This window comes from Erythrolamprus reginae, chromosome 6 (assembly GCF_031021105.1).
Source record: "Erythrolamprus reginae isolate rEryReg1 chromosome 6, rEryReg1.hap1, whole genome shotgun sequence".
In the NCBI taxonomy this organism is placed as follows: domain Eukaryota; kingdom Metazoa; phylum Chordata; class Lepidosauria; order Squamata; family Dipsadidae; genus Erythrolamprus; species Erythrolamprus reginae.
Window position 1 is genome coordinate 65,995,968 of NC_091955.1, and position 15,364 is coordinate 66,011,331.

The following is a 15,364-nucleotide window of genomic DNA, read 5'->3' on the forward strand; positions in this document are numbered from 1 at the left end:
AGAAAAAGATCTTAGGCATTTGCCAGAGGGAATTTAGATGCACAGATTATGACCAGCATTACGTTATAAAGGCAGAGTCTACAATTGCTTTTTATGACCAAGTTCACATATAGTGGTTTAATTTGTGGTTTAAGTAAACCAACATTGGCTCATTTCCCGTAACATAACGAATCACTCTGGTTTGCAAATGAATAGCTACTGGCTGGATTTTTATAATACATAGTATCGTAAACCAAAATAAATCCATATTAGGGCTTAATGTGTGTAAACTGAATTAATCCCCTTGAGCAGGGATTTGGAATGTGAGTATGATGGGCTATGCTTGTATTTTAATAAAAAAATGTTGACTCTTCTTTTGTTTTCATTTAACTAATTACCCCAACTTCCCTCAGTAAATGTCTCCTATCCAATTTTCCGAAGCTTGGATGTTTATTACATTCTGGAAATTATTACTATAACAACAAATTGCCTTCCAGCACTGAAGGCAATGACATGTGCCAACTTCGGTGGATTCTTTTGTTAATATCATGTATATCTTTTTGGCTTTCTTTTAGCTGCTTCTGCAGGCAGATCAAAGATATTCAAGCTCTTTCTTTTTAGATCCACCGAAGTAGCAGAGCTAGAAGAACATATATTAATCTTGTCGCCAAGTACCTATGCTTCGACAGAGAATATTAGGAGCCAAAAATACAGCACAGCAATGCTAGCCTGAGAACTATCCTCCCCCTTTTCACTTTGCCCTGAAGAAACAAAATCTCCCACGTTCTCTTTTGAGAAAGCAGAGGTGTTTCTCCATTCGCACTGTGTTTGTTAGCTAAAAGATTTTGAAAAAATTCTACTAAATTCTCTTTCCCCCCCCCTCTTTGATTCATAGCCAAGAGAGGAGTTCCTGGCAGCCCTGTCTCCTCCCCCTCTCCTCTCCCTCCCCCTCGTCTCCTTTAAAAGAAGGAACTGTAATACTAGCACCTTATTTTCTTGCAGACTAAAATTGAGACCCAAACTTGCTCTCTCCTTGGTGCTGTGTCTGCTTCCACCAGAGAGCGGACCTTTGGCTTCCCTTGCTGCAACAAGAGTGCAAGGATCAGCGAGAGCAACTGCAGCAATCCTAGGAGGTTTTTGCAAGACTTTTGCACACACATTTGCTGCAGCGAGAACCATTTGCTCACCTGTCTGCAAACATAAGAACTGAAGCCTCAAAACTCTTCCTCAACCAAGGCTACCACTGCTCTTTGGAAAGGCGGCTGGCAGGGGAGCTCAGCCAAATGATTCCAAGCAAAGGGCTGGTGTAAGTCAAATCAGGAAAAAAAAAAATATGAGGGACTTGAAGATCTTCATTCTCCCTGCATGGCTTTCAATGGTTGAAGTTTAATGCTTTGAAGAAACAATCTAAATAATTTTGCTTTTGTCAGCAGACTTTTTACTATTATCTTTTAAGAGGACCTGATTTCATGTGAACTGCCAAATCTAGGGAAACCAACCTTACACTGCACTACTAGGGGTATATAGATGGAAGAGACCGATTTTGGATGGCTAAGATTTTGATGGGGAGATGACTAAATTTTTATTTTTACAAATACCTTTTTCTTCTCTACAGAGAAGTCAGACTGGTGATCAAGTCCCTCCACTCTGGAACTGTTAATTCCCCCCTCTAAGAGCATATATTATTATTATTATTTTGGAGAAAGTTTGCTGGGACTGAAATGAGGCAGTGAAGAACTCTACACTTGATATACTGCCAATTACAGTAAGGGCAGATCCTCACTCTAAAGTCTGCCTGAACTGGGGAAATCTTAATTCTTTAATTTTTAATTTTTTTAAAAAAAAGACTCTCCTTCAATGTGTCTGGAACTTTTGGGGATTGGAGTCGGCATGAATTTTGGACTGCTTTTCGTGTCTCTGTGTTACCTGCCACTCATCAGCAGTGAGGTAAGTACTTGCCTTTAAAAAAAATAGTAACAAAAACTTCCTGGTGAACATCAAAGTAATGATAGAAGTATATGCAAAGGGTAGGTGATTACCAGCAAGAGGTCAGCCCAAAAGAGTTTCCACTTTCCCTTATAGAGTGCAGAAATTAATGTTGACCCATTAAATTAAACTGACATCTTGATTCCAATATTTTAAAAAACCCGATACAATCTTCTGCATGTTTACTTGGAATTCCCAGGAAATTAAATGTGATTTACTCCCCAGAAAGTGTGAATAAAATTGGACTTTAATCATAATAATTGTCAAACAGCTGCTCCTGGAAGTGCCTTGTTTATGGTTGTCCAGTCTGGGTAAATACAGTCCATGTGGCCTTTTCATTTTCTCCTAACATGGAAAAAATGCACCTACAGCCTGTTTGTCAGAAGTAGAAAATCTTTTTTTTCCCCCAAGCCAAAAATTCAAGTTAAGCTATCAATATCATAGTACATGAGAACATAATGTTGATGCTGCGACACCCGTTTGTCCATCTGTGATTGATACACCACTTGTAACCGGTGGATTTTTAATTTCTCAAATACGAAAAAGGAAAAAAAAAGTTGTATTGGCATTTTCATATCCAGTATATTCCAGCTACACTTGCTAGCTAAGGCTTATGGTTTGTTATGCTTTTGAAAGGTAAGGAGCATTGTGTACAATATTAGATTATCTTGGAAGATCCCCAACATAGGGCATTGATGAAATTGGAGAACTCGACTTGGGAATTCAGCCCAGGTAGCTGCCATAGAGAGAGTGGGAGAGGGAGTCTCTGTTAGTTAATGGAGGGAGCCTGGCATTATTTCTTACGATGCCCAAGGGAGCCGGTCTGAATGAAGCAAGCAAAGGTTTCTCTCTCACACACTCCTACAGTGGGAGGGTCAAAGTAAAAGGAGTTGGAGAAACCAGAGTATTGGCTGGCAGCTGAATTTCTACTGTGGGGGGATACTTAGCTGGGGATGTAGTCTTCCAGCTGTTCCAAGTTGGAGCTGCCACGGGAGAGATCCTGTATCGGTTCCAAACAAATGCCCAAGAGGAAAGACAGGGAACGTGAAGATTGGGTAGGGAGGAGTTCTTAAAGGGCCAGAGTTGCTGGATTTGATCTCAGGGAGGAAAAAAAATATCCCTGCAATTTCTATAGGCATTTCTTTTGGTCCTGCTCAGCTCTATTTCATTCACACTTGGGGAAATGTCAAATTCTTTGATGTAGGGCTGGGGATTTTTTTAAATTTGTTTACCCTTTGGACCTCTTCTTGAAAAAAAGGATACAGCCAATTGCTTTGAACCAAGTATCAACTTAAGAGGCAAGCAGACTCCAAAGGCGTGCTGCCTTCAAAAATCCAAAGATGGCAAGATTATCGTGTTCCTGCCAAGAAGCCATACCTGTGGTGCCTAGAATCTAGGCACACAGGTATGGCCAGAGTAATAATCAAAAGGGGGCCCCTGAGCACACAGGCAAGAGAGGTGCCGCCGATTTGGAAATGCCCAATTTATTTATTTATTGGATTTATATGCTAATTTAAGGGAGAGGCTGCCCACAATCCGTTGAAAGAATGGAAACTGCCTCCATTTTCGGAGAAAGAAACAATCTTGTAATATCACTAACACAGAATAACAGAGGCTCCAATAAACCTGTATAAGTTCACACACCCCCTTTTTTTTTTGCCGAATAACGCAGGTGGAAGCAAACCACCAAAAAAGCAAAACAAACCCCAACTCTTCAGGTATGTCCTTAATTTGTACCTATTACTAAGACTGGCCCAAAAATTAATGCAATGCTGTATAAGTGAACCCGGGCAAATGGGGAGGGGGAGAGATTCTCCTCCGGGGGTCGCTGCGGCTCTCCTCCCCCCTCCCTTCCTAAGAGCCACAGAGGCTTCCCTACCAGATGATTTGTTTGAGAGACTTTTTTAATATATACAGTATTTAAAAAAATGGGTCTGCAGTTTCCTGAGCAAGTGAATACCTGGGAGGCTGCCAAACCTCAGGTTACTTGTGTGCCCACAAACCTGTGCAAAGAATTCTTCTTTTGTTCTTCGGAAGAAGAGAGCGGAGAGAGAGGGGGAGGGGTGCGTGACGCGCTCCTCGACGGCCTCCTCAGAATCCCGCTTGAGGGGGTCGCAGCAACGAAAACCACCGGGCCCGGCCGGCCTCGGGGGGCTTATCCTGCCTGAGGGGAGGAAAGAGAGGACGGGCGCACCTTGGGCCCTCCTCTCGCTGCTCGCGGGCGGCGCCAGACCCCTCTTGGCTTCTCCTCTCGGAGTAAACCGAAACAACCTTGTGGGGAGGAGGGGAAAAGAGAGTTTATTTCCCCCCTCGGAGTGGGCAGCCCTCTCAGTAAACCCGCGTGGGTGGGGCCTTCCCAATGCTGTTTGTCCTTGCTGCAGTCCACCTTTAGAGAGTCCCCGTCAGTACTGGCAGAAATGTCTGCGGCGGGGATTCCTGAGGTTTTTTTTTTTAATATCCGGCAATAGGGTAGCTTGGCGGCTCCGCTTCTTTTTGCAGGGAGTGGCAGGTTGAATGGCGACCTATATTTAAAAAAAGTAAAAGTACAGTAGCGCGTTATTAACAATAGGTAAAAAGGCCAGTAACTGGGAGGATTGGGGGTGGTGGTGAGGCCCCATTAAAAGTTCCTAGAGCCTTGCTGTGCGGTAAATGACCTTTTAACGGATTAACGGAGTTGAGAGAGATCTTGTAAGGTCATCTAGCCCTTCCAGAGCCTCTGTGTGAGCCAAAAATCAGCTGGCCAGCAAACACATGCAGTTGAAGCTGAGCTAGAGCAACAGCCGTGCCATTGGTTCATCACTGCCTTACACTATTTCTGACATATGGCAGTCCACTTTCTTCTTGAAAGTTTCAAGCGGTGTAGCGCCCACATCTTCTGAAGTCAACTTCTGTTCCATTGGTTGATTGTTCTCACTGTCAGAAAATTTCTCCTTATAGCAATGGCATTTAGACTTATATACCACTTCATAGTGCTTTTACAGCCCACTCTAAGTGGTTTACAGAATCGGCATATTGCCCCCAACAATCTGGATCCTTTTACCCATCTCGGCAAGTTGGAAGACAGTCAACCTTGAACCAGTGATGAGTTTTGAACTGCTGAACTACAGCTAGCAGTTAGCTGAAGTAGCCTGCAGTGCTGCAGTCTAACCACTGTGCCACCCCGATTGAATCTCTCCTTGTTCAGTTTTCATCTATTATTCCTTGCCTGACCTTCAGACAAGGACCTTCTGGCCCTGTCTCGACATTGGTGTATCATCTAGTTCATGGGTATCAAACTAGCCATGTCACACCGTTACATGATGTTTTGTGACATTTTTCTCCTTCACAGAGCTGAGGTGGGTGTGGCCTGCATGTGAAATATTCAGCCCGCCGGCCACCAGTTTGGCACCCCAAAATTATTTTGGTGTGATATTTCACCATATAGATAAACCTTCTCCATGACATCTCTCTCCAACCGGCTTTCCAGGTTTTCCATCTATTGCCGCTGTAGTTGAACATGCCCATCTTATTGTTGATGCTTTTCCTTCCATCTGTTCCAGCAATTAGCAATAATAAAATTTGGTTTGTGAGCAGGGCGGGTAAGAAAAAGTCTAATGTATTCATAAGTTCTCTTCAAGGACTTACAATATGCTTCAGAACTATCCTTATGTTGATTTAGTGTTATGTCTCTTCTAAATACTTCTAAATACATGCATTTTAGGTGGCAGTGCAATAATATAGCAGCTGCCTATGTAGCTATCATATATTTTATTAAGTATTGTGCCTTTTTAAAAAAGTACATTAGGCTGTGACCCTTTTAAAATTCCATTTGGAACCTTGCTATAGAGAGAAGGCAGATTGATTTATAAATAAAATTGTTGTAATTTACCATGTTTTCTCTTTTGGAAAACTGGTGGTCTTTTTTCAAATGAAGTTGCCATAGTTAAGTGTAGTTACCACTATGTTTAAAGGTATGAATAAGGTGCAAAACAGCATAAATTTATAAAAGGTACATTTGTATAAATTCTACCTTTCTCTTAAAGATATGAGCTATGATTTGATATGCTCTGAAGAATAAAAACTATATTTTGTATTTGAACAATATCTTAAACAATCCCTTTGTTTGCTGACAGATAAATTAGCTTAGCTCATGAAACAGGTAAGTATTCTGCTGCTGCCACTGTTGCAATAGGAAGAATAAAATTTCCACATAAAGCTGTTTGTTTTTAATACTGCTAAAATACAACCAACAGAGCCAAAGTGATGGTTAGTCTTAACCATCACTTTATTTCAGAATGGAACTTTGGAGACCTAGGTTCATAGTCCTCAGCCAAGGAAAAAAGTCTGGCAATTTTGGATTACCGTAATTATATCCAATCTACCTCACATAGTAGTTGTCTGGATAAAATCAAATCTCCTTATAAGCCACCTTGATCTCTTGAAGACAAAGCTGGATATCTTTATAACATATGCATGTGAGTTGCTTAAGGCTAAATCAGCCATCTATTTTGTGTATAGTTAGGTAAACGATATTCCATCAAACACCTGCATTCGGGTACCATGTACATCCTGCTTTTAAGTATCCCAGAATTTGTAAGAGACAAGTAAAGGCAGAATCCCTGCCCTTAGGAACATACTGTACAATTGTCGTTAAAAGAAGTTTCAAGGGGAAAAAAAGCTTTGCCTATTTCAAGAAATAAAAAGGTGGGGGGATCTGAGTAGTGGAGGAAAGAAAGAGAAAAAAAAAGTCCTACATAGTAGGGCAGCCACCTAAATCAGATATTTTATGCCCCCTGGGTCACATCTGGCCTTTTGGCAGTCCCTTTCCATCCCATGTGAAATCAATCCAAAATCAGAAATCAAATATAAGTGTATGCCAAGTACTCAATACAACCGCATTGCTTTTCTTTTGAAGGCAACTGAATCCCTATTGATTGGTTCAGCCTTCCACAACAGTCCCAGTTTCTCTTGGGAGAATTAATTCCCCACCCTTAACCTAAACTGAAGGGAGGAACAGCTTCCCAATCAGTTAAAGCAGGATTACATTTTCTTTAGGGGGAACATAGCATGTTTACATATATGAATCAGTGATGCAAAGTTTACAAGTCTATTGCAACACTTTTCAGAATAAGGATAGAGTTCGTGCTATTTACATTTGTTCTGAGGGCGATATAGACATGATACTAATTTGGTCACTTCCTGTTTGGTCCTGATTGAAACACTGACTCCTTTTGAGCCAGCTTTTCTTGATTTATGACTTTCTAAATCTGTGGGAGAGATCTACCAATTCCTTAAACGTGACTTTCTAAGGCGGAGATGGATCTTGCTTGAGGTTTCTTGGATTAGAGGGGCAGCAAGTGGGTAGGCTGGCTCCCCAGTCCCCCCCCCTTTATTTTTGAGGATTTCTGGATTATTCCTCTAATTAAAAATGGACTAAACTTATCCAAAGGCTTGATATGTCGATTGATATATCATTTGCTTGGTTTCCAGATAGAACTTGCCAACAAATTATGGCATTGCCCAAGGGTTTGCACTGTTACTCTTTTATATATTAGTGCCATGATGGCACAGTGGTTAGAATCAGTGAAGGGCTACCAAATTTTTTACTATCATACTGTGGGTGTGGCTTATGCAGGATACCCTGCATTTTCTTTCAACATCTTTCAATGCAAATTGGGTGCTCTGGGGTGGAGCTCCATTTTCGCTACCCCACTGCGTTCCCCCCTGTCCGGGCAGTAGCCCACGCCTGGTTAGAATTCAGTACTGCAAGCTGATGCTGCCCACAGCCAGGAGTTTGGTCCTGACTGGTTCAAGTTGACTCAGCCTTCCACTTTTATAAGATTGGTAAAATGAGGCCTTAGATTGTTGGGGCAATATGCTGACTCTGAAAACCACTTACAGAGTGCGGTAAAGCACTATGAAGTGGTATATAAGTCTAAATGCTACAGTGCTAGTGTTATATACAGTATGTTTGATACTTATATATAAGAGGAGACAAGAATATATAATAATCTTAGGGGCTGGAAAAAATCATAACAGGTTTGTGGAGTACATGGCTGCAAGTGGCATAGCCCACTTCTTCCAAAAATCTTCCGGGATGCTCCTGTCCTGGGCCTTGAAATTCCTAAGTGCACCTCAACGGTTTATATTTGTACTACAATTAATAGTCTAAAGGGATATTTTATTTTATTTATTTATTTATTTTATTTATCAGATTTGTATGCCGCCCCTCTCCACAGACTCGGGGCGGCTCACAGCAATAATAATACAATGTAAACAAATCTAATATTTAAGTTAATTTTTTTAAAAAAACCCAATTTAGAAACCAATCATACATACTAGCATATGAAGATATACTTAAGTGCAGAGGTGGTTTCCTCACAGTTCAGACCAGTTCACCCAAGCCAGTAGTGACCTGCTGGTGATGTCATATTGATGTCATAGAACCGAGTTGGTTGGTGCCAGTCTGTGGACAGCACTATCTTTTTTCTGAATTTTGATTTTTTTCCCCTCTGAGCATGCGCAGAAGCGGAGTTTCCGGCACTGTGCATGGGGTTGCCATCTTGTTTTCGGCTTTTTAAAATTTGGGATTTTTCAGCAATGCACATTTGCACCTGCGCGCCCATGAGGTGTGGTCACGCAGTGCAGGAGGAAGCAAACCAGTAGTGAGGTAAGTTAGAACCCACCCTCGCTAAAGCAGAGCGTGGGAACAAGTGGATGCTGGATGTAGGATTTTCCTTCCTTAAAAATTGTATAGAATTACGTCAGTTCTTCCTTTTAGACAAGAAAGTGGTTGTGAAACTTTCAAGGGTCATTTCATTGTTACTCAATCCGTTAAAGAATATGCAGTTAAAGAGTTGGGCTTACTGGTTTGTACATACAGGCCAACTATATTTTCTCCTGTTTCCATTTTGTTCTTGTAGTCTAAGTCTCGAAACCAGGATTTTCCATAACATTTGGCTAATCATACAGCTCAGCCTTAAGCTTATACCTTCTGATGCTTGCTCATGTGCTGCTTTGTATTTGTGTGCAGGATAGGGTTGCTGGAATTCTATTCCTTGGCAGTATATGTCATCCCAGTGTAGGCTCCCCCTTTGCTGCAAATGTCATCTGCCACTAGGAAATCCCTACTTTCATTCAGCATGCCAGGGAAGGCCATTTCGAGTTCTATGTTCACTATAATGAAGGTCTTTCCATTACCATTTGCTATTTTAATTTCGCATAGTTCTCACAGGAATAAGTCTATGGTAAAACTGTCCCATGTTACAATGCACAGATGAGAATAAGAAATGTTTGTGTCTGACTATTTATATTTTTCTAGGGTCTACTTTATTTTACAGTCTTACTTTATTAGGGTCTGAATGTTTATATTGAGGACGACTTGATGGCTATTCCAAGCATGCCTAAATTCTATAGGTTTTGCATTTTGAATGAAATTTCAGACCACGAATTTGATGGCATTGTTCTGAGAGTTGTGTGTGTGTGTGTGTATAGTTAAAGGAAGGATTTTGAGTACTTTTAATTAAGTAAGCTAGCAGACAATTCATATGTCTGGGTGTCTGTGTTGAATGTTCCTTATGGCCATCTCATTATTAGGCCTCCTCCCATCCTTGAGCCAACACAAAACTATTTCATTATAATTTTTATGGCTCTTACAGTCAGATTACTGCCTTTGTCCCCAAACTGTCCATTGATGCTGCCCTTAGCTTTAATGTGGAATAAAATGGGGGCAGCAATCAATAGATTCTTCTGCTTGTGTTTCTCCTCCCATACAACATCAACTGTCAGCAAAAAAACAACAACACCCCAACTTCTAGCCACTGCCCTGAAAATGTGATTGACCACACTTGGGTAACTGGGAGTTGGTGCCTGAGACAAAAACATTAAACTCCTTTCAAATTATCCAAATTAACAGATCATTGGTGATGTGTTGGTGACTTCTCATTTGGATAGTTATGGATATTCTTAGTTATCCAGGTCATGGTTGTCTCAAAGGTGCTTTTTCAAAAGGCAATTGGACTACAGGTACTATATTTTTTGTTTGAAGAAACATAGTCTTGTTGCCTTTTGAAAAAACACATTTGTCAATTTGGATGATTTTGAACATGTATATGATCTGGAGGGCTGTTAGTAGTGGATTTTTAATAGTTTAATAGGGAAGAATAGATTAGTGAAGCTCTCCTGTTTCATCCGTGCCCAACTCTGATCTATTAACTTGTCAGTGGCTATTTAGAGGGTTGCATTGATCTCCTTCCTGCTTCATCCTATGCCATTCTGTTGTACCTCTGACCTGTCACTTGAGCTCAGAAAGGGATAGAACGTTCCTCAATTCCACCCCAGCCTCTATGTATCCCAATTGTTAAGTGCTTATGAGAATGGGAGTGCTGGAAGTAAAGGGTTATAGTTGGCTGCACCTAGAAGTAGCATCTAAGGTACTGAGGCACACAAAATGATGTCTCCCATCAAAGTAGCAGTAAGTATGGCTGTACAAGCCGTTTGTTTGTGTATGTGTGTGTGAGAGAGGGGCAGGGGGGGGGAGAGACTGTAATCCACTTATTGCTGATAGAACCATCACCACAGTTGGCAGAACCTGGATTCTTTTGTGGTTTAAATGGGCTAGGCTGCTACATATTTTTAAAGAAAGAGCTAATATTATTTCAAAAGGTGAATAGCTATATTTAAAAACAAGCCTAGCACTTTTCTAGAGAAGTACAAAATTGACATATATAAGGAGCCCATTGTAATCCCATTCAAGCATTAGATAGGTAGATACTGTACATCTGCCAAGAGTTCAGCAACCCAAATAAAATGGTCAAGTGCCCAGTGATTGGAAAAGAAGTGGGGCCTTCAGCAGCAGTGGGTTGCTCCGGGTTCAGCCCGGTTCTTAGAACTGGTAGAGGTGGTGGTGGGAAGCTCTGCCCATGCACCCAGAATATTTCTGTACATGTGCAGAAGCATCGCACACACAGTGAAGGGCTACCAAAATTTTACTACCACACTGTGGGCATGGCTTATGCATGACACCCTGCATTTTCTTTCAACTTCTTTCAGTGCAAATTGGGTGCTCTGGGGTGGAGCTCTATTTTGCTACTCCACTGCCTTCCCACCCACCCGCTGTCAGGGTAGTAGCCCACCCCTGCGCGCACATGCACGAACCAGTAGTAAAGATCTGCTACTGGTCTGCAGCAGTAGGAGATAGCAGGTTGCAAACCAAATTCATGTTGCGCTTGAATGTGATGAGTCCTTGAGAATGACATTCTTACCAGGTATCATATCCATGCATCCAGCTTTGAGGAAGAGTCTCCGTTTCGCTTTTATTTGGACTATGCCATTCCTTGAAAGATGCAGGGTGGAACTATTTTCTTGATAATCTCAGAAGGGGGGTAAAAGTTAGAAGGCTGAATTTCCATAGCTTAGTTTAGCCACATTTGGTTATGGCAACAGAAGAGTTAAAGACATACTTTGAGCCATGGAAACCGGGGCCCTTGGGGTTAAGACAGTTTAAGTATCTCTTGTCAAGTTCTGCTGGGACTCGTTGATGTTACTCCATGCTGAGGAATGTCATGGTATTTTCCCACTACCACCTCAAGCACAATTTTCAGCGTGAAGAACATCTGTGTCTATGCAATTAGATGCATGCTTATATATATATAAGCATGCATCTAATTGCATGCTTATATGGAGAGAGGGGCAGCATACAAGTCTAATTAATAATAATAATAATAATAATAATAATAATAATAATAATAATATCAAAAACTACTCACACAGTTTTTTATATTATATCATGAAATCTCCAGAATTGTAAAGCCTACAAACGTGAAATTTGTATGTTCCTCTTGGCTTCTAGTTGCTTACTTAGAAAGGATTTTCAAAATGACCATAGGAGTACGAGTATTTCTTATATTATTATTAACAAGCTCTGATGCTAAGGAGTTCTATTCCCCTCTCCCAAATTGAAAAGAAATCTGATTCAAATGCAAAACACAAGCAGAGGAGTTTCAGTTTCGCTTTTGCTTTCACAGCAGCAAGCAGCTTTACTACAGAACAGTTGAGCTAAGCCATGCACAGACTCCTTCCTATCTCTTGCTCACACAGTAAATACTCTTTGAGCTTCCAAACACCCCTCAACTCTCTCACATACTAACAGGAGGCTAGCCAGAATAATACCAAAGGATGCTGGTAGGCAGAGATAGATTTTTTCCCTTATTTTCCTCTTCAGTTCAGACGAATCTGTTCCTTTCACTGTAACACCAGGCAAAAACACAGGAAAGACTTACAGATGCGATTAGAAAAACACAAGTAAGGGTATCTGCTTGTTTCTTCCATGGCCAGTTCTATGTGGCATGCTCCAGAGTCAGTTCACCTGATAGCCTGGTCCTCCTCCAGCCAGACAGCAAAACCAGGAATGTTGTTTACAGGGAAGTCCTGAGCAATTTGCCTCAGGGATGAATTAAAAGTGTATGCCATGCAAATAATGTCTTCATCTGTAACAGAAACTTAGCTTGCCATCTCTAATGAAATAATAGTCCCTTTTTAAACTACTCATTAATTTTCAGGCTTTACGTGTCAATTTATCAAGTGCAATCACATAGTTTCATAGCGGAGCATGGATGTCAGCCAGTATATGATATATTATTGCTTTCTTTTTCTCTTTATGCAGGTGTATAATACCCATTGTAGCCTGGTCTAGCACAAAGCCATAATTATTATAATGTAAAAAACTCTGGTGCACATATGTTTGGTGGAGGTCTGGCAGAAAGGCTAATGGACTACATATATTGAAGCCTGGATAATATTTCATGCTTATTCTTCATGTCCTACCCTCTTTTTGCAGCCCCCATCCTTCTTCAGTCTATTTTTTTCCCTTTGAAGAATGGAAATGTGTTGGCTTAACAAGAATCCACCCTTTTTCAAAATATTGCAAAGTGTTTGAATAGCACAAGAGAATGAGTAAATGTCAAATTGGATTTCAAGGCTGGGTTTGGATTATTAAACATTACGGATGAGCTGTTTTGTTGGGAAAAAAGAAGTTATCATTGTGGGTAGCCTTTAATACCTTGCTGCCTTCAAAGTATGTGGAAATTCATCTGCTTTAATTTGCAATCACTTTTTGTTCTTCCTCTGTTAATATCTTTTCCCTTCACTTCAATAATGAGATAATAAAATAATTATATTTTGCGGGACAGAAAATGAGCTGGAGTGGGAGGATTTACAAACTCGAAAGCTATTTCTTCCCGCATCCAACTAAAACAGTTTAGAATAAGTTGTGTATCATTCTTTTTTAAACTCTTTCCCAACAGGGTACCTTTTGGGAGTGTATTAGGACTACAGTATAGCTTTAAGAATTCAAAACCAGGCCCAATAATATCCAAAAATAACCTTTGGGGAAGCATCTTTAAAAATATCTCCAACCTATTTGAGTTTCATATGTTTCCTTGGAGTCATGTAGGAATGAAATATATTTCCATTGGGAAGTTCAGAATAAATATAAGGAACTGCTGAACCTTTAGTAATCTAGAGGAATCTTGTAGTACGAGAATGGAAATACAGGTTGGCCCTACCACAAGAAAGAATTGGATTGGAGTGGTTGTGAAACAATAGCAAGTTATTGTTATTATATATTTTTATTAGTGGGAGAGAGGAAATGTAGTTGTAGGATTTTTTATTTTCACTTTGACTATTAGGTAGAGATTGCACATGAAACCTGTCTCCAGGCTAAAGTTTTTGATCAAGTTATTGCATCTTAGAGTTGATTTAAATAAACCAGGAAGCAAGCTTTCGAGTAGCTAGGCAAAAGTCTGCCTATGGAAAAAATACCCTAGAGCTAAAACTGCAATAGCTGTGGTAGGAGAGAACATAGTTCAGTTGAAAGAGTTGTATGTTATTCCTAGAACTGTGACATCAAAAAGAATGTTTATAATATAAATGAAATCAAATTGTTTTGACTATTTGCAATTAAGGAGCGAAGGCAAGCCAGATTTGAGGTTCTGTTGAGTTGATTTTCAACAGATCTAACTAATTCTCCATTTCTGTCATTTGTATATTTAGTGACTTAATTGTTGTGCAGCCTTTGTATCATTATGATTTTGCATACAGTACAAATTATATTTTAGTTTACTGTAATGTATAAACCAGGCCTTTATGTGACGCTTATGCTTTTGATAGCTTTCATTCAAGCTAGAATACAGTAAAACTCTTATCAATAAATGAGAATTTAATCTTTTAACTCTCTTGAAATTCCAGTGAAATTTCCCCATATCATACAATCCTGCTTTTAGCAAAAACAAATGTAATAGTTATGGAAAACTAGATATTTATGCAGATCTTTATGGAAGAGTGGGAGGATTACACTGATGAGCTAAATGTGTATGAATGAGTGAGGGAAGTCAGCCTGTAGGATACCCACAATACACTGAAAGGTATGCTTTAAAGATTAGTTAATGAATAACTAGAATGCCTCTAGTAACACACTTGTGCTAAATGATAAGGTGGCCTTTCCAGACTGATTTTCATTGACTGGATATGAACAAGGCACTAAGCAAAAGGAAATAAGTCATATTTTGGATTTATTTGTGAATCCAAAATATATATATACCGATAAGTAGAGAAAGCAAATAACAACCTGGCTCAACTGCCTCCCTCTGAAGAATGAAAAAAAATTGCTGACCTGTTGGAAGACTCAACACCAAAATTGATTTGTAACTGACTGATTGTCCTTATTTGAAGAATCTCTGCCTGCTGAAATGGAATGAATCTTTTTACCTTGATTCAAACTCAAAAAATTAAGCAATTTACTGGAGATCCATGTTGCTGTCCAGGTATTGACTACTATAATAGTAAAGACCATTGACCATTTCTGCTGTGCACACATGCCCTTGGATGTGTGTAGTTGCTAGCTTGTGGGCATGCTAGTAGACTCTCTTCACAGTTCACTCTTCCTTTTGAAGGAAAGGCAAAGAGATTTTTTAAAAAAGGTACAAAGCCCACTGGGTTGGCATCCTTAGCCCTCCAGGGATGCAAAGCCAACTCCAAGGCACTGGATAACTACGCAGGCAGTTCTGTGAACTCCTTAACAGTTAAAAAGATAGTATTAACCTACTCTATATCCAACCTTACCCTCATAGCACCTATTGAGCAAATATATATCTTACTACTCAGATCGGTTCATGGGAAGACCTCCTCATTCCTATTCTATCTTTCTTCCAATGGTTATTTGCAGATCATGTTTCCGTATTAGGTTTGAGTAGCTCCTTGCCTGGAGCTTATGTATATCATCTCCTGCACACAGCCCCTTTTCTGAAATGGACGATGTCCCTTTCCAGAAGCACTTTAAAACGGACCAGTTTCCTGCTAAGAACAGAGAACCTTAAAAATGTATACAAGTTCATCTCTAACGTATTATTTACTGAAAAGAATA

At 40.1% G+C, this 15,364-nt stretch overlaps 1 protein-coding gene across 1 annotated transcript in view; it reads left to right on the forward strand.

Annotated features, from left to right (window-relative positions):
• The first annotated feature begins 970 nt into the window (after positions 1–970).
• PDGFB (platelet derived growth factor subunit B) overlaps positions 971–15,364 on the forward strand; it is a 53,583-nt gene continuing 39,189 nt past the window's right edge. The window contains exon 1 of the mRNA XM_070756098.1: positions 971–1,926. Coding sequence (XP_070612199.1) covers positions 1,837–1,926 — 90 coding nt within the window. The 5' untranslated portion in view covers positions 971–1,836. The remainder of the gene's footprint in view (positions 1,927–15,364) is intronic.